The sequence below is a fragment of the Zalophus californianus genome, chromosome 16, assembly GCF_009762305.2.
Source record: "Zalophus californianus isolate mZalCal1 chromosome 16, mZalCal1.pri.v2, whole genome shotgun sequence".
Lineage (NCBI taxonomy): Eukaryota > Metazoa > Chordata > Mammalia > Carnivora > Otariidae > Zalophus > Zalophus californianus.
Window position 1 is genome coordinate 15,767,406 of NC_045610.1, and position 17,547 is coordinate 15,784,952.

Consider the following 17,547-nt stretch of genomic DNA (forward strand, 5'->3'; position numbering starts at 1 on the left):
TCCAAATCTGCCTCTGGAAGGAACCTCCCCAAAAACCCACCTGTTTGTCATTCCCTGTTTCACACCCTTTGATGGCTTTGCTGCCTACAGGATCCTCAGCAGCCCAGCCCCATTCCTTCCCTCCCACAGCCTGCCTCTCCCCCCTCCCCCTCCCTCGCTCCCCCGGCACTCCCCCACACCCCCACCACCAGCTCTGGCCCCGCCAGTCATAGCTCTTCCTCTCACCCTGCCTCTGCGCAGCTGTGTCTCCTGAAACGCCCTCCCCTGGCACCTGGGTGCTCACCCTCCTGGCCCAGCCCGGCTGAGAACTAGCTCTATTCTGCAGCCCTCCAGCTCTCCTGCGGCCCAGCGCTCCAGATCACCCCACACCTCTGCTACACATTCTCACGCTGCGCAGCACTTTCACCAGCCGTGAGCTCCAGGGGGCAGGGCTCGGCGGGAAGCTGAGCTAGTGGGAGAGGCTCCAAGGGTTGTGGGGGTGACCCAATGGCCACAAATCCTCTCTCTCTCTCTCTCTCTCTCTCTCTCTCTCTCTCTCGGAAGCCCCAGGCCTTGACCTCAGGAGGCTGCGTGCTTCCCAGAGGCCACCCTCGCTTGGCAGCTCCTCTGCTGCCTTTGTCCTGAAGATGCTGAGGTCAAGGGCAGCGGCACGACAGGGTGAACGGAACGGGCTCTGAACTGCACAAAACGGCAAGACAGAGGCCAGTGTGGGGGCAGGAAAGACACGCCACAGGCACCAGAACAGCACGTGAGAGAAGCGTGCCCTCACCGAGATACTCCGTTCTTAAGACGCCGGAGCGAGGCAGATGCTCCAAGGCGCCGCATGTGTGGCGTGTGGCCCGATCGCCCGAGCTTGGCCAGTCAACTGCCAAAAAGCCTGGGCGACACGCAAGCAGCCAGAGCAGGCCTGCGGTGCAGACAAGTTAAGTGACTCTTCCCGGGAACTGAGGAAACATGAATAGCTGAATGAAAAAATTCATCTTGGTCATGAGGCACGAACTACATGTCCTCCACATCTGAGTTAGGTCGAGGAGGAGAAAGGACAAGGCGTGGAGAGGACAGGGCCGCTGATGGACGGGGCGCGTGGATGACCTTCACCCGGCGTCCATCCAGGAGGCGGGCTCCGCGAAACACACCGCCCCCTCCCAGCCCTCGGGCACCGTCGGTGGCACTGTGAAAACGCTGCGGCCGCCGCGGAGACCCACGGAACGGCTCCTCAGGAAATGAGACATAGGATCACCACACCACCCAGCAATCCCACTTCTGGAAAGGATGGAAAGCAGAGCCTCGAAGAGAGATTTGCACACCTATTCATCGCAGCACTATTCACAACAGCGAGAATGTGGAGGCAACCCCCGTTCCCATCGACCGAGTCATGGATCGACAACGTGGGTTAGGTACACCCAGTGGCATATTATTTGGCCTTAGAAAAGCAGGAAAATCTGACACAGGCTCCCACATGGATGGACCCTGGAGACATCACGCTAAGTGAAAGAAGCCAGTCACTTCTTTCAAACGCTGCATGCTTCTGTTTATATGAGGCACCTGGAGAAGTCAAACTCCCAGAGGCAGAGGGTAGGCTGGTGGGTGCCAGGGACTGGGGTGGGTGGGAATGGGAGTGTTTAATGGGTACAGAGTTTCGGTTTCACAAGATGAGAAAGTTCTGGAGATGGATGGTGATGGTAGGACAACCATGTGAATGGACTTAATGCCCCTGAACGGTACCCTTTAAAAACAGTTAACACCGTAAGTTTTATGTGATGTACATTTTACCACAAATTAAAACATTTTAAAAAACTGCTTCCTGTTTTGCGGGACTCAAATTCATCCAAGGAGCAGGGTGGGGCAGCCCCCACTCTGCAGGCCCAACAAGGGGCAAACTACAGAGATCTGAAGGGTCATTTGTGGGGCCCTCTCCCTTCCCAGACTCCCTGGCCTTCTCCCTTCTGCTTCTCACTTGTGCCTCGCTCTTCCCCCTCAGTACCTTGTCCACACACCCCTCCCTTCCCCGGGCCTGGGACACTTTCTTCCAACGTAAATTTCTTGTCACTGTCTCAGCTCAAATGTCAGCTTATAGGAGCTCATGCTGTGCATCCAAAATAAAATAGCTCCTCCCTACTCCCGCCCCACTGGCTGTCACTGTGTCTCTCCCCCTGATCTTTATGGTTTTGCCCACCGCTTTCTGAAATTATTGTATTTAGCTATTCTTGTCCATCTTGACTTCCTACGTCATCCACTCCACGGAGGTGAGGCAGGGCCCCAGTGCCTAGCCAGGATGCTCAGAACCAGCCTGCTTGGTTTCAAATCCTGGCTCCACAATGAACTCGCTGAGGGACCTCGGGCAGGCTTTAACCACTCAGTGTCTCAGTTTCCCCATATGTAAAAGGGCGATAACAGTGCTGCCCCCATAGGGTTGTTAGCAGGACTGAGTACGTTGCTGTGTGAAAAGCCCTTACAACAGTGTCTGTGTGGTCAGTGAGAGGGGTACTGACTATCAGGGTTACTAGCAATGCTCCCAAGGGCCGGGCTGCCTCCTGCCTTGTTCATCGCCGCTATCTCCACAGCCTGGCATACAGTTGGTGCCCGATATACACCGCAGAATGAACGAAGGACAGAATTCTGCAGAGACTGCCCTTAAGGAGAGCCCATTTCATTTGCAAAGACAGGCCTAGGGAGCTGAGCTGGCTCCAAAAGAGGGGCAAGTCCCCCAAGAGGGCCGCTCCATTCTCTTGCCTGCATCGGCCCCTGGCCCCTCGAGGTGGGCTCGACCTGGCCCCCGGTATTTAGCTTTTGCACTGGGAACATCCTGAGAACATTCAGGCTGCTTCTGAAGGTCCTGGGAAAGTGGCTAAAAGCCGTTTCCCCCGTGGCAGTGAGGGCAGCCAGCCAGCCCCATTGCTGGCACTGGACAGAGCAGAGGTGGGAGGGCGGCCTCCAGACAGGGCCATCTGGATGTGTGTGGGGTCCCCAAAGGCATCTTTCATGCTGACACAGGCACCCACTCTGGGACTGAGCCCCGCATTGGGCTCTCTGCTCAGTGGGGAGCCTGCTTCTCCCTCTGCCGCTCCCCCTGCTTTGTGCTCTCTGACAAATAGATAAATAAAATCTTCTAAAATAGGGGCGCCTGGGTGGCTCAGTCGGTTAAGCGGCTGTCTTCAGCTCAGGTCATGATCCCAGGGTCCTGGGATTGAGTTCCGCATCGGGCTCCCTGCTCAGCGGGAAGCCTGCTTCTCCCTCTCCCTCTGCCACTCCCCCTGCTTATGCTCTCTCAATCTGTCAAATAAATAAAATCTTTAAAAAAATAAATAAAATCTTCTAAAATAAATAAATAGATAAATCTGAAATCAATCTAGAATTGATTTCTGTGCCTAGTATGAGGTAAGTCAAGGTACATCTTTTTCCATATGAATATCCAAATAGCTTTGTGTTATTTATTCAAAAGACCATTCTCTGCCTATCAGTGGCTCCGTTGTCCTAAACTGCACTTTTTATTTTCTCTCATTTTTGTCTCAGGTGTATGGAAATACTTATTTTCTGACACGTATGTTAAACTTATAGGCAACAACCCTGCTAATAAATTCACCTACTGATTGTAACCATTAGTATTTAGATTCTGTCAGACTTTCTTGTTACGCAATGACGTCATTCACAGATAACGCCAGCTGTAGCTACGCTTCTCCAACCCGTACACCCCACATTTCTTTCTTTGCCTGATTGCACTGGGCTGGCTGGTAGTCCAATGTTGGATGGAAGCAGTGATAAACATGCATAGAACTTGCCTTATTCCTGATTTTAAAGGAAAGTTCTCAATATTTAACCTGTAAATATGCTTCTTCTCCTGCATTCTTTAGAAAGATGGCCCTGCTTCTCCAAGGAAGGGAAATGCTGTGACTACTTTGGCCTGAAAGAGTGGAGGCCTAGCATGGCCCCACGAACACCCCTGGGGGACCCAGCTTCCCGCCACCCGCTGGGGGACCCAAGTAGGCCACATGACCTCAAATGAACCCCTGTTCTCCAGCTGTGACTGGGGAACAGCCTCACCACCCCTGCTCTCCCTGCAGCTTTGTCCTGAGTATCAAAAAGAGCTTTCTAGGGGCGCCTGGGTGGCTCAGTCGGTTGGGCGTCTGCCTTCGGCTCGGGTCATGATCCCAGGGTCCTGGGATCGAGCCCCACGTCGGGCTCCCTGCTCAGCGGGAAGCCTACTTCTCCCTCTCCCACTCCCCCTGCTTGTGTTCCCTCTCTCGCTGTGTCTCTCTCTGTCAAATAAATAAATAAAATCTTTAAAAAAAAAAAAAAAAGAGCTTTCTAAAGCCTAAAGGACATCGCAAGGTAAGAAAGACCACGGCCTCAGTGCCCACTGTTTGCAAGAGCAAGGATGGCCTGAGGGAGGGTGCGGGGCCCCTGAGCTGGGGTGTGTGTGGTGTCGGGGTGGGGAGGTGGCGGGGGGGAGGGCAAGGGGAGCAGAGGGCCTTTAACTCCGGCCTGAGCCTGAGCCGGGCCTGGGGCTAGGATGTTAGAGCAGAGGTTTTCGAACCAAAGAGAATCAGCTTCCCCTGGAGTGTTTGTTAAGCACAGATCAATGCTCCCATCCCCAGAGCTTCTGTTCTAGTAGGTACCAGGGACTGACTGTGCCCCCTCCAAATTCATGTGTTAAAGTCCTACCCCCCACTGGGATGGTGTTTGGAGGTGATTAAGGCCAGATGAGGTCATGAGAGTGGGCCCTCAGGATGGGATGAGTGGCCCCAGGGTTCCTGCCAGCTCCCGGGCTGTGGGTCTGGGCTGACTTCCGCAGGACACACCTCCTCAGAGCCTTGGTTGGGGGCAGGAATCAAGGAATCAGGTTCGAGCGTGGCCCCTTCCCTCCGTGCTTCCCTACTTCAGGTGGGACGCCTGATCCCCCAACAAGCTAGACTTCCTCTAAGGACTTTGAGCAGAGTAGAAAGAGTCCCTTTTCTCCAGGGACTCGGCACACATTATGGAGACCACTGTTTCATAGGCAGGCCCCTCTGTGACCACACCGTGGAACACATTTTGGCTGAGACCAGAAAAATTGTGATGGCTTCCCCTGCACGGTGACAATGCCATCCCGGGCTCAGGCTGGTTCTCCAGCAGCCCTGTCTGGCCTCCCCCATGGTTGCTGAAGACGGATTCCCAATCAAACCAAAAGCTGGCTGACTCAGCTCCTAAGCAATCAGAAGTGCCAGGCCTCTCTAATTAAGCAGCCAGCCCCTCTCCCTTCCCACCACAGCCCTCCGATAATGAGGACTGGCAGCCTGGGCGTGCAGACCCAATTACGGAGGGGGTCACCGCACCAAGCACACACACCCCCCCGCCGGCTCTACTGGCGCACTCATTAGCTTGTGGCTGCTGAATGTGCCAGCTTCTTGCTGGGGACAGCTCCGTGTGGCCAGTAGCATCTGAGACTTAGATCTGGACACTTCCCATGTCAGAGATCTCCCAGTATCCCCTCTGCAGCCTGCTCCTGCCCCCATACTCAGACTGCAACCCACGCCCGCGTGCACAGAGACAGCACTTACTGGCAGGCACAGGAGGACCATGGCCCCCCATCACACAGGACGGACCGAGTGACCCTCCATCACCCACCTGCTGCGGAGAAGATGGGATTCTCTTAGACCATGGGGCTCCCGTGCTGTGCTGCCTCATCTCCAGCCCTACCGTCTCATCCCCAATGACAGACAGGCAGTGCTAACTTGCCTCCCACGGTCACTTTATGTCCCCCTGCCATCTACTCACCAGACAGCAGCGAGGCTCATCACTTATGAAGACAAATCAGATCATGTCACATCCTGCTTAGAACACTCCACTGGCATCCCACGAAATCAAATCTCAACTCCTGACCTTGACTTACGAAGCTCCTGTGTGATCGGCATGCCCGCCTCTGCCCCAGATGCCTTCATCAGTTCCTCGAACCTGCCCAGCTGCTTTCCCACCTCAGGAACTTCATGCTCGCTGCTCCCTGTGCCTGGAACACTTTTCCATATAGATCTTCCCAGGGCTGGCTCCTGCTTGCACTCGGGTCTGAGCTCAGAGAGGCCCTCCTAGTTGTACCCTACCACACTGCTCTGTTCTAACTCACTACAGAGCCCTCAGTCTATTGGATAGTATTTTGTTTGTTTGTTGTCTCCCTTTTCCCACTCCTGGAAAAAAAATCTCCATGAGAGCAAGGGTTTTGTCTCTCTTGCTCATGGTACTGCCAGCACCTAGAACAGGGCCTGCACACAGCGGGCCCTCTACTATTTGCAGAATGAATGGATGAATGAATGAATGAATGAATGAATGACACAATCTTCTCAAGGATGGAGAAGAAAACACCCAAATGCCTGCTAGTACCCTCTCCTCCCACTTCTACCCAGGAGCAACTTCCCTTGGAAACCCAAAGGCCTCTTCACCTTGCTGCTCAAGCCAAGACCAGGTCCTCAGCCTGCTGCAAAATAAGAACAATTTCAAACTGGACCAACCCAGGGGCACCTGGGTGGCTCAGTCGATTAAGCGTCTGCCTTAGGCTCAGGTCATGATCCCGGGGTCCTGGGATCGAGCCCTGGATCAGGCTCCCTGCTCAGTGGGGAGTCTGCTTCTCTCTCTCCCTCTCCCTCTGTGTGTGCTCTCTCTCTCTAGCTCTCACTCTCTCTCAAATAAATAAATAAGATCTTAAAAAAAACAAAACTGGAACTGCCCAGTACTCCAGGGTACAGTGGGGTGGGGAGTGTTAAGAGCATCTAGAAGAACATTTTTTACCCTCCCTCCCCATGCAGCTGAGATCCTCCCCTGGGACTGCCACTGTTGTCTAGGAAAGGCTCTCTAGGGACCCTTCAGCGGTCAGGACAGCAGCCTACCCCTACAGCAGAGGTCCCAGACTTTTTCAGGGGAAGAGACATGGCTCTGCCCCCTCATCATGGTCTTGCAAACCTAAACATTTACAGCAGTTGTGGGTTGAGAGGCAGAAAGAGGAAATAGGCTGCTGGGCCCTACTCTCTCAGGCAGAAGTCACAAAGTATAACCCAATCTGCCCAAGGGTTGGGAGCAAGACATTCCGAGACCCTTTGCCTACTGCCCATGTTGGTATCTAGTCCAAGGCCTATGGAGGGCTTAAGTAGGAGTTGGCACACAAGTGCCCACCCCTATCCTGCCACCCAGGCCCCTGCCACATCTCCACCATTCTTGGGACCCTCCACCAGCAAATCCACATTCCTTAACCCAGTTCACCTCATGTCACACAGCAGGGGGGAAATGATCTTAGCTGAAATCCTGGTTTTTCCACTTACTAGTTTGGTATTGACCTTTTTGCATTTGGGTTCTCTCATCCAGCTTTTGAATGCCACTCAAAATTACCTTATCAAGGTGGCCAATGGCTTTCATGTGGCTAAGTACTTCTTTGACTTCTCTATACTCTATGGTCCTCTCAGCTCTAGCCACCCCACACCACCCCATCCCCAATCTTCTGTTTCCTGTTATTTCTTCCTAGAATGTATTACTTCCTGAAATGTTATTATTTATTCGATCATTATTTGGTTTCAGTTCCTTCACCCAACATAATCTCAAGAGAGAAGTTTCTATCTCTGTCTTATTGACCAAAATAACTCGAGGCTTAAAACACATGGAAGATGGGTACCAGTAAAACTAGAGTGAAAAACAAAGGAAAGAGGAAGATATGGTATCTTGGGAAGAGCTCTCTAACCTAGGAGGGCAGTAAAAGGAAGTCCCATGATGACAGCTATGCAGCAACTAGTCTATGCTGGAGTATGACTAAAGGTCTAAAAGGGGACAAAAATGTAGGCTCCATGCAATAGACAGTAAAATTGAGATGCTAAATAATCCTAAGGATTGGAAGGCACATTTGGCTCAATAAGAAAAGAAAGGCAAATAGAAACTCCAGGAAAAATAAAAAGTTATTTTAAGCCTGGGACTTAATCTGAAACAATTTAATATGTGGCACCATTTACAGTAATCAGTGGAGTATAAGAAAAGGGAAAAATCCATTTGACTTTGTAGCAAGGATCATTCTCATTTGAGGGATCAGGGATCGAGAGCAGACCAAGAGAATAAGAAGTATAACCCTAGCATACCGTTTGGCCCTGAGGAGAATTTTATTTCCTTAATAACTAATAAAATTTACTGAGTACTAATGTGCCAGACAAGGTTTTTAAGACCTATGCATATAATATTGAATCCTCACAATTTTCTAAGGTACCCGTTATCATTACCCCTATTTTACAGATGAGGAAGATGAGGCTCAACATAGTAAACAAGTTTTCTGAAGTCATCCAGCTAGTGGAAAAGCTGGGTATGAATTCATACCCAGGCCTGTGAGACCCAGAGGTCCATTTCCCGGAGTTGGCCCTAGAAGCCAGGCCATTAAACCTTAGGCCCTAATTCTTCTTGCCAAGAAGCACAGGATACCATATGCACACACATGCACACAAGGACACACAAAGACACATACAACATACACTCCTGGGAGCCAGAGTGCAAAACTGCAGAGCAGGTCCAGATTGGGTAGCCAGAGCAGGGCCTTACCTTCCTGCAGTCTTTGCAGAACACTGATGAACTTCCCAGGAAGCCTAGCACCTCCCCACAGAGCAGACACTGGGAAAGGCCATTCCCCATCACGTTCCGCCTCATGGTCTCCAGCCGCTCCACCAGTCGTCTGCAGCACAGGACACAGAGTCAGATGGAATGTGTTTCCTGTCTCCAACCTGACCACTGCCCAGGTATGGCTGCCATGAGGCCCCAGTGCTATACTATGGCCCATGTGCTGTTCCCTCACCTGGGATACTGTTCCCTGCCCTACCCCTTTTCCAGGCTACCTCCTAATCATTCATTTGCTCAATTGAGTACCTACGATGTGCCACACCCTGGGGATATTGTAGCAAACAAGCCAGAGACAGACATGGTCCCTGCTCTCAAAGAACGTATGTTCAATAAAGATAAAGTCCATAAAAAGTCAACAAGCAAACACTTCAGACAGGGGGAGTGCTATGAATTCAAGTAAGTGTGTGGGGAGAAGACTGAGAGGCAGCATGGCAGGTGGTGATCAGTGAAGGCCTCCCTGAGAACGTGTGACCTGACAGCTAAAGGATAACAAGGCCAAACCAGGTGAAGAGCAGGGCGGCGGGGGGGCACTCCAGGCAGAGGGAACAGCTGGCGGGGGGGCAAAGACAAAGGCCTTGGCACATGAGAACAGCAGGGAGGCCGGTGTGGCCATTCCCTGGAGGGGCGAGGAGGGGCAGATTACATGGGTTTTGTAGGACACAAAATGGAGTTTGAATTATTTTCTAAGATCAACATGAAGCCACTGAAGAGTTTTAAGTAGAGGAGGGATTTGATCTAAGGGACATTTTAATTTTTTTATTTTAACTTTTAAAAGTATTATTTACTTACTTACTTATTCATTTAAGTAATCTCTACACCTGATGTGGGGCTCAAACTCAGGACCCCAAGATAAAGAGTCACAGGCTCTTCTGACTGAGCCAGCCAGGCGCCCCCTAAGTGGCAGTTTTAAAAGCTCACTCCAGCCGCTGTGGAAAGCCAGGACTACAACGAGGGAGTGCAGGTGAGGAAGCCAGCAGGAGATGCTGGGAGGCCCAGCAAAGGGGCACTGAGGCAGCATCCATGTAAATGGGGTACAGGAGGTAAGAGAGAGAGATCTGGGATGATGTAAAGGTTTTGGTCTGAGCAAGTGTGTGGATGAAGAAGCTGGAGGAAGAAAGAAAAAGAGCTTCTCTTTAAGCTCTGATGCCAAGTGTCCAGGAGCCATCCCTGAACCTGCTAAGCCTAGGATAGGTGACTCTCCTCAGGATCCCATGGCCCCTCAGCCCACTGTGACTCCCTCTTTTCATAGCAACACTACAACCCTCACAAAATTGGTGGCCACTTCTGTTTTGTTGGCCACTGTGTCTCCAGTCCCCAGGGGACACTCAGGGAAAATTCTTGAATGAAGGAACACAGGACAGAGTGCAGGTACATTATCTCAACCTCCCAGGGAGGAGGAGGCTATTTCCCCCCATTTTAACAATAAGAAGACTGAGGCTCAGAGATATAAAGTCACTTCCCACCAGCGTTACACAGTTCCTAAGAGGTGGAGCCTAGGGCCCAACACGGAGACCCCCCCCCCTCCCTACACTCTCCCTGGAGGTGATCAGGCTCTGCCTGGGGGCCAAGGGGGAGCTGCCTCTACCTACACGCCCTCTGATGTCCGCAGAGGTCCCTTCCGCACTGTCCCTCACCCAGGAACCTGCAAGGCCCCAGGAATAAGCCCAGCTTGAGCTCTGGCCTGAACTGCTTGTTCACAGGGGCCCTGTGGGTACAACCCTTCTAACTCATGGAAACATACAGGATACACCTGTCCTTCTGAGACATTTAGTCTGAGGCACCGCCTTCTGGGTCATTCCACATCTCTGTCAAACCCAGTGTTCACAGTGGAGGCCAGACAGATGGATGACGGGGTGCAAACCCTTCCTGCTGCATCAGGGAGCCCACATGAAACACCCCCACCGGCTCCCAGCATGCCCTCCTGGGGGAGCCTGAGGGATGCGGCGCTGGCTTGTCAGTCATGAGTGTGGGGGGCTGCACAGCTCCTTGTAGGACCCTAGGAGAGGGCAGGGTCAGGCAGCTTATATGGGGAAAAAAAGCTGATATACACCCTTTTTGTAATAAAACGACAGTAATACGTCCATATTATTGAGGCACATATAACAAACTGGACAGCAGGGTCCTTGCAGTGGTGCTTTCGCTTTTAGAACTGTGCATTTCTACAGTGTCTGACTTTTTAAATGATCACATATTTAATGAAAAAGATGAAAAGAAGAACAAGGAGATCAGAATCAAATTAAATCCTGCCAGAAGCGAGGCACTGCATTTGTGTTTCCCTACTTGTGTTTTTCTGCGTCTTTCCAATTTTCTAGGAGGTATGAATTGCTTTGGTAACTCAACAAACAAAAAGAGACACGACCAAACTGTCTGAAGGCTGTATAGGGGTCAGCTTGGGATGCTGGAGGCCAGCAGAAGAGCTTAGAACAAGCTGGAGAGCATCTCTTCTTGGGAGTCTTTGCTGGGGCAGGACCGTCCAGGCTCAACTTCCACTCAAATCCCTCCTGGACCATGGCTGACCCTCACGTGTGTGGCACTGAAGAGCCCCTCACGATGCTCATTCATCCCCCCACGGCCTCGGGCCCACGCAGGAGCCACTATCCACTTCTCACAGAGGAGTGTACGGACGCTTTGCAGGGCTGGGTTATGCATCTACACCCCAGGGGTATTTGGGCAGAGTGGACTCACTCCCTGCGCTGAAAGCCAGTGCTAGGACCCAGGGTGCCACTCTCAGCGGCCCCCCCCCAATTGACACTAAATGACTTTGCTTCCCTCTCAAGGATCTTGCTCCCTCCCGCCCCAGCTCAGAAGCAGCCCTTACCCGATTCTCTGCTGCTCCATGACATCCAGCCGCTCTGCCCTCTGGATGACCTGCAGGATGGCCTCCACCTCGGCTGGGCTGAGGCACTGGCTCTTCCTCTGCTTCTCTGTCTGGTAGGTGTGCACAGACCAGCCCGTCTGCAGCCTGGAGAAAGCACAGCCGGCCCTGAAGCCACTGCAGTGCAAACTCAGGTGGCCCCACCATATCCCGAAGCCCCCCCGCCTCAGATCAGTCTGGGGACAGCCCAGGTGCTATGTGTCCAGAAGAGGGGTTCAGGGAACAAGGCAGATGTTTTGAGTGCTGGCTCTGACACCTGCCAGCCACCGGGCCCCACAAAGACCAGCGGTGCCACCTTAGCATGGCAGGAGGCAGGAGTGTGGGGTGCGACCCTCTGGACAGAGAAGGCCACTGCCACAGCACGTGGGGCTGTGAGGGAAGAGCACAGAAGATCAGCAAGACTGAGATCTGGGGGCGCCTGGGTGGCTCAGTCGGTGAAGCATCTGCCTTCGGCTCAGGTCATGATCCCAGGGTCCTGGGATCGATACCCGCATTGGGCTCCCTGCTCCGCGGGGAGACTGCTTCTCCCTCTCCCTGGGCCCCTCTCCTCCCTGTGCTCGCTCTCTCTCTCATTCTCTCTGTCAAATAAATAAAATCTTAAAAAAAAAAAAAAAAAAAAGACTGAGCTCTGTGGCATCTAAGTGAAACGGAGCTGACTGGGGATAGGAAAGAATGGTAATTAGATCAAAAACAAACCCTGAGTATGAAAGGAGATGCCCACAGCAGTTTGCAAACGAGAGGGTTTGAGGGCAGGAGGGCAGGGCCGCCACACAGGAGAGACCGGAGGGGAGGCGAGGGGGCAGGAGGGCACCTCCTGAGGATGTGCCCAGGGGCTGAGGGGAAGAACTCATGCCCTTCCTATCTTTGTGGAGGGAATGGGAGTGGCAGCGGTGGACCAAGACCCAACTCTCTGCCCAGGGTCCCAGCCTATCTGAGACATTCTGCACCAGGTGCTAGGAACACGGAGGCGGGCCACAGGGCAAAGTCACCACCTCGAAGAATGACAATAGGCTTGGGGACAGAAGATGCCCAATCAGTGACACCAATATTTACTTAATGAAAAATGAGAAGACCTACTTCGTTCAAGACCTATTTACTGGGCACCCACTCCAAGGCCAGGCTTGGTAGGGGTTGGGGACGTGCTGCTGTACTTCCCTAAAGAAGGGACAGCAAGCAAGAGTCTCTGATGCAGGACACAGGGCAGGAGGATGAGGCTGTGGACACCTTCCTGGTGATCCCTGACACAGACGGACATTGGTGGTCTCACTTCACTGCCCCATCTGGGCTACTGCAGCCAACAGTTCTTGTAATTATCAACATAGTGTATGTCAGGGGAGCTAAAGAACATGTCCTTCCTCTGTAAGTCCAGCAGGCTGGTTAAGATGAAGGGCTCAGACTGGAGTCCACTGGATGATCTTACCTTTGGCTCGGTCCCTTCCCAGCTGTGAGAATGTGGGCAGCTGTTCATCCCGGGTTTCCTGATCTGTCCCTTTAAGGGATGCCAAGCGGAGTAAACGAGGCAGGGTATACCAAGTGCTCTGCATATAGCAAATGCCCAATTGCTTAATCAGTGGTACTTAATGATGATTACTATAATTCTCACGGGCAGAACCATCAGGAATGGCTTGACCAAAGAAGCAGTGCTCCTGCAGGGTTTTGCAAGATGAACAGGTGTTTCCCCCACAGAAAGAAGGACATGGTGTTCAGGCAAAGAAAAGCCACAAGTGCAAAGGTGCAGAGACATAAAGTAAGGTGCCATACCGAGGGTCTCCAGACTTCTGGACTGCCTATGTCTCCAAGTCAAAAAGAAGCACTGCCCTAGACCAACACTTTTTGAAGCGGTCCTCATAGGGCTGGGGGAAGCAAACAGCGGGAAGGGGGCAGGGCCAGGAGTGAGAGGAAGGGGGGCCAGTCCTTGGAGCGGGCAGAGGCACATGTCCACCTTTCCTCTGTGTACTGAGCAGACTTGAGTGGTTTAGGCCCAGAAAAGCAACACTCGCCCACCCCGAGCTGCAGGTTTTCTCCACCTGAGCATTGCAGGGATTCAGGTAGTCGGGGATTGGCCAGGACACCCTCCGTGTGTGACTCCCGGGGCCAGGGAAGGAGAACTGGAAAACAGGGACCCTAAGCTCAGGCCTCCCACTCCATGGGGAAAAGGCAGGCCCAGGAACACAGAAACAGGAGGGCACGGCACCGGCACCACCATCCATCCTGGAGGATGCAAATCCTACCCAGCTAGCTCCTGGCACCAGCCCAGAGCACAACAGACCTCCTCGAACCAGACCCTCCTGTCATCATCTAAGGCCAGCCTCCCCTTTTCTCAGCAGAGGAAGCTGAGAGCAGTTAGATGGCTGGCCAGCCTCCTGACCCAAGGAGTCCATGGTCAGCGGCTGCTGACAGCCCTGCCTCCCTCTCCCTCTTCCCTCCCCCTCCCCTGCTCACGCTCCCCCCAAAATAAATAAAATCTTAAAAAAAAAAAAAAAAAGGACTTCTCTTAGATTCCTGGTCAAGATCCCCTCCAAGATGGGTTGAATACATTCTCAGATTTCCCAGAAAGTTCAGGCATAGCTCCATCATGGGGCTTAAGCATTATTTCAAGGCCAGGTAGGACCCTCTGTCTCCTCTCTAGAATGTGAGTCTGGAGGACCAGCCCTACACCATCTGGCTCCTGCCCACTTCCCCAGCTTCCTTTCACCTCATTCACCACCTCACTCTGTACTCAAGCCACCCTGGCCTCCTGTCAGGCCCTCTACGTGTCCTGTTCCTTCTACCTCAGGGCCTTTGCACATGCTGTACCTTCTGCCTAGAAGCTCCTTTCCCCTATTTCCATCTAACATTTACCCCTACTCCAGGACTCAACATAAACATCACATTCTCAGGGAAGCCTCTCCAAATCCCCAGGTTAAGCTAGCACCTGCCTTCACCCCACTGCCTGTTTCTGCTGTCGAAGTAGCTGCACATGGGTAATTATATGTATAATGCTCACCTCTCCCCACCAGTGCCTTAAGACAAAGGACCACGTTGGTCTTGTTCACTGCTGTGCAATCGGTGCCTGGCACATAGTAGGGGTTTAGAAAATGTCTGATGGCACTGGAGGACAGACCTGAGCTGAAGCCAGGGAAGGTAACTTCCCCAGGCCTCCCAGAGGAACCCTCGGGGCACAGGACCCGGATGCAAGATTTGTAGTATTCTCCTTTACGGAGCCTGGCATTACAAGGCAGCACACCCTGGGGAGGAGATAAAAGCATTTGCTCTACTAAAAGATGCTACAACAGCTTCCGGCTGCTGCTGAGTGCAAGACAAGGTCAGGGAGAACTGAAGGAAATGCCAGAGGGGTCACCAGGGGTCACACAGAGAGCACAGCAACCCCAGCTCCTGTACCCTGCCAGGGAGGACCCATCATCTCGCCTGGCATTGGAGAAGAGAGGGCGAGCTGCTGGCTTCATCCCCGCTCTCTCCCCCGTGGGGGCTGTGCAGGGGGCTGAAAGGAGCCGAGCCATCCCGGTGAGAGGGACAAATTAACTGTTGCACAGAGATTCCTGCAAATCATGCAGGACTCTACTCTTGGGCATTTCGGATTAATTTTTCTCTCCCTCTTTGATGTTTCAGCTCTGTCCCCCTGCAGGCCTCTAACATCTAACTGCAAATTTCTTGAACTTGGTCCCATTTGGGAAATGCTGGCTCCCATAATTGGTGTGGTTTGACAGATGAAGAGGCATTCTTGGGGCCTTATCACACACCAGGGACCTCCAAATCCCTGGATGGAGAGGGAAGCCTGGAAGGCAGGAGAGGCATCTGGGAGGCCCTGGTCTCCAGCCACAGGGGGAAGGGAAAGTAGAGATGGACTGACCTAACTGGGTCTGAGGGGTCACCAGGCTGAGGGATAACAGGAAAGCTGGGACCTGAAGGGGACAAACCAGAACCAGAGAGACCCTGGCAGTATACTGGAGGAGACTGGGGACACTTCGAGGCTGGCTGTGTTTCAGCCCGGCGGGCAGCTCTTGGTTCACTTGATCAGCCTTTGCTCTGTCCTGTCAGTGTGAGGCCCTCACCGTGAAGCGGGCATCCAGGTATCAAAGGCTCCCCGCCTCCAGGGGCTCGGGGACTGAAGGCTCAGTGACGTACTCTCACCAGAGAAGGCAGAGGAAGTGGTTTGGCACCCTGCAGCCTGCCGTAGGCCTGGGAGTCAGGGGGGCCTGGGCGTGGGTCCCCAGCTTGCCATGGGCAAGGAGCCCAGCCTCCCTTTCCTCCTCCGAGAAATGAGGGTACATTCCACATGGCAAATGAGTGAATGGCTGTTCAGTGCCAACCTCGGGGCCTGGAGTGTGGTGTGCATCAGACATGCACTTGTCTCCAAACTTCACTTTCTGGGTCCCTGATACTGAATCTTGCCCCCAGAAGGAGGGAAGTAGGGAGAGGGAGGGAAGGCTGGCCTGGTAGGGCCTTGGAGATACTCACTTGGCTCGTAGGGCGAGCTGCCGATCATTGGGGCAAACCCACTGGTCGTTCCCACTGCCGAAGATGGTGTCGGCCATGGCTCCGAGTGCCCAGCCAGGGCCAGGAGTCACATCTGAGGTGAGAAGGGGGAAAAATCAAGAGCACATCATCAGCTGGGGTGCAGACAGCAGCCAGGGTCCCTCAGGCACCAAGCACTGGCACTTCCGGCGCATCCCCGTATCTGGCCGCCTGCAGATGCCTCACCATCAGAATCCTCTGGCTAAATACTGTTCCCTCAAAGCTCCTCTTTCGAAAGGATCGTAATTCGGGGAGGGTTGACTAGGTGGCTCATGCGGCTAAGTGACCAGATTGGACATGACTGGCAGGACATCAGAAGTTAGAAGCAGAAGGGGGGGTGGGGAAGGGGCACAAGTGGAGGGCACTTGACTCCTGCCTCTCCCAAGTACAGCCCCTACCGTACTGAGCACAGTGCCGAGCAGCAGGGGCTGGGGCTGGGGGGCACACAGCTAAACAGCCTGGGGAAGCCGTATGCCCCCTCCCAAACCTGGGGGACCTACCGTGGCTGCTCCAGGCCCACGGGTGTAGCTAAAGGTGGCCACCTTCACGGGTTCTGCTCCCCAACATGTTCTGCCGACCATCACAGGGCACCCCAGAGCAGGGAGGAGGATGGGGAGCCACAGCTACGGCCAGGACTACATGGAAGATGGCACCTTCGGGAATCCTGCAGGGAGGCCAACCTGCTCCAGAACTTCCTGGTGCTTTAACGTGCGCGGTCTAGCTCGGCTGCTTCTCTCCTTGCCACCAAGGCTATGACCAGCTCTTTGATGATCTAGCATAAGGGTACAGCATATGTATGCTGGAGTGTGTGTGTGGGGAGGGGTTGGGGGGAGAGCAGGGGGATGGTAACTCAATCCCAGAGCAAAGATGAAGGGCTGCACTGAGTTACCCACACTGCCCTGGCCCTATCCCATCTAGACCAACAGATCTCAAACACAGGAATCCTTCATACCCTTAAAAACTACTGAGGTTGGTGGGGTGCCTGGGTGGCTCAGTCAGTTAAGCATCTGCCTTCAGCTCAGGTCATGATCCCAGGGTCCTGGGATTGAGCCCCGCATTGGGCTCCCTGCTCAGTGGGAAGCCTGCTTCTCCTTCTCCCTCTGCCTGCCGCTCCCCCTGCTTATGCTCTCTCTCAAATAAATAAAATGTTTGAAAAAAAAAAAAGCTTGTTTATGGATGTTCATAGCAGTATTACTCATAACAGCTAAAAGTGGAAATAATTCCAGTATCTGCCAACTGATAAATGGAGATCATTTGGCATTACCCATACACAATGGAATATTATTTGGCCATTAAAAGTGAAGTACTGATATAGACTATAATGTGGCTGAACCTTGAAAACATTATGCTAAGTGTAAGAAGCCAGGCACAAAAGGGGCACCTGGGTGGCTCAGTCAGTTAAGTGCCCGGCTCTTGATTTCAGCCAAGGTCTTGATCTCAGGGTCGTGAGTTCAAGCTCCACACTGGGCTCCATGTGGGTATGGAGCCTACTTAAAAAAAAAAAAAAAAAAAAAAAAGCCAGTCACAAAAGATCACATGTTGTATTA

At 52.9% G+C, this 17,547-nt stretch overlaps 1 protein-coding gene across 1 annotated transcript in view; it reads right to left on the reverse strand.

The window, feature by feature from the left end:
- Nucleotides 1–17,547, reverse strand: part of RPH3AL (rabphilin 3A like (without C2 domains)) — a 139,227-nt gene that overhangs the window by 70,510 nt on the left and 51,170 nt on the right. The window contains 3 exon segments of the mRNA XM_027626119.1: nucleotides 8,536–8,665; nucleotides 11,429–11,572; nucleotides 15,944–16,055. Of these exon segments, the coding sequence (XP_027481920.1) occupies nucleotides 8,536–8,665; nucleotides 11,429–11,572; nucleotides 15,944–16,020 (351 nt within the window). The 5' untranslated portion in view covers nucleotides 16,021–16,055.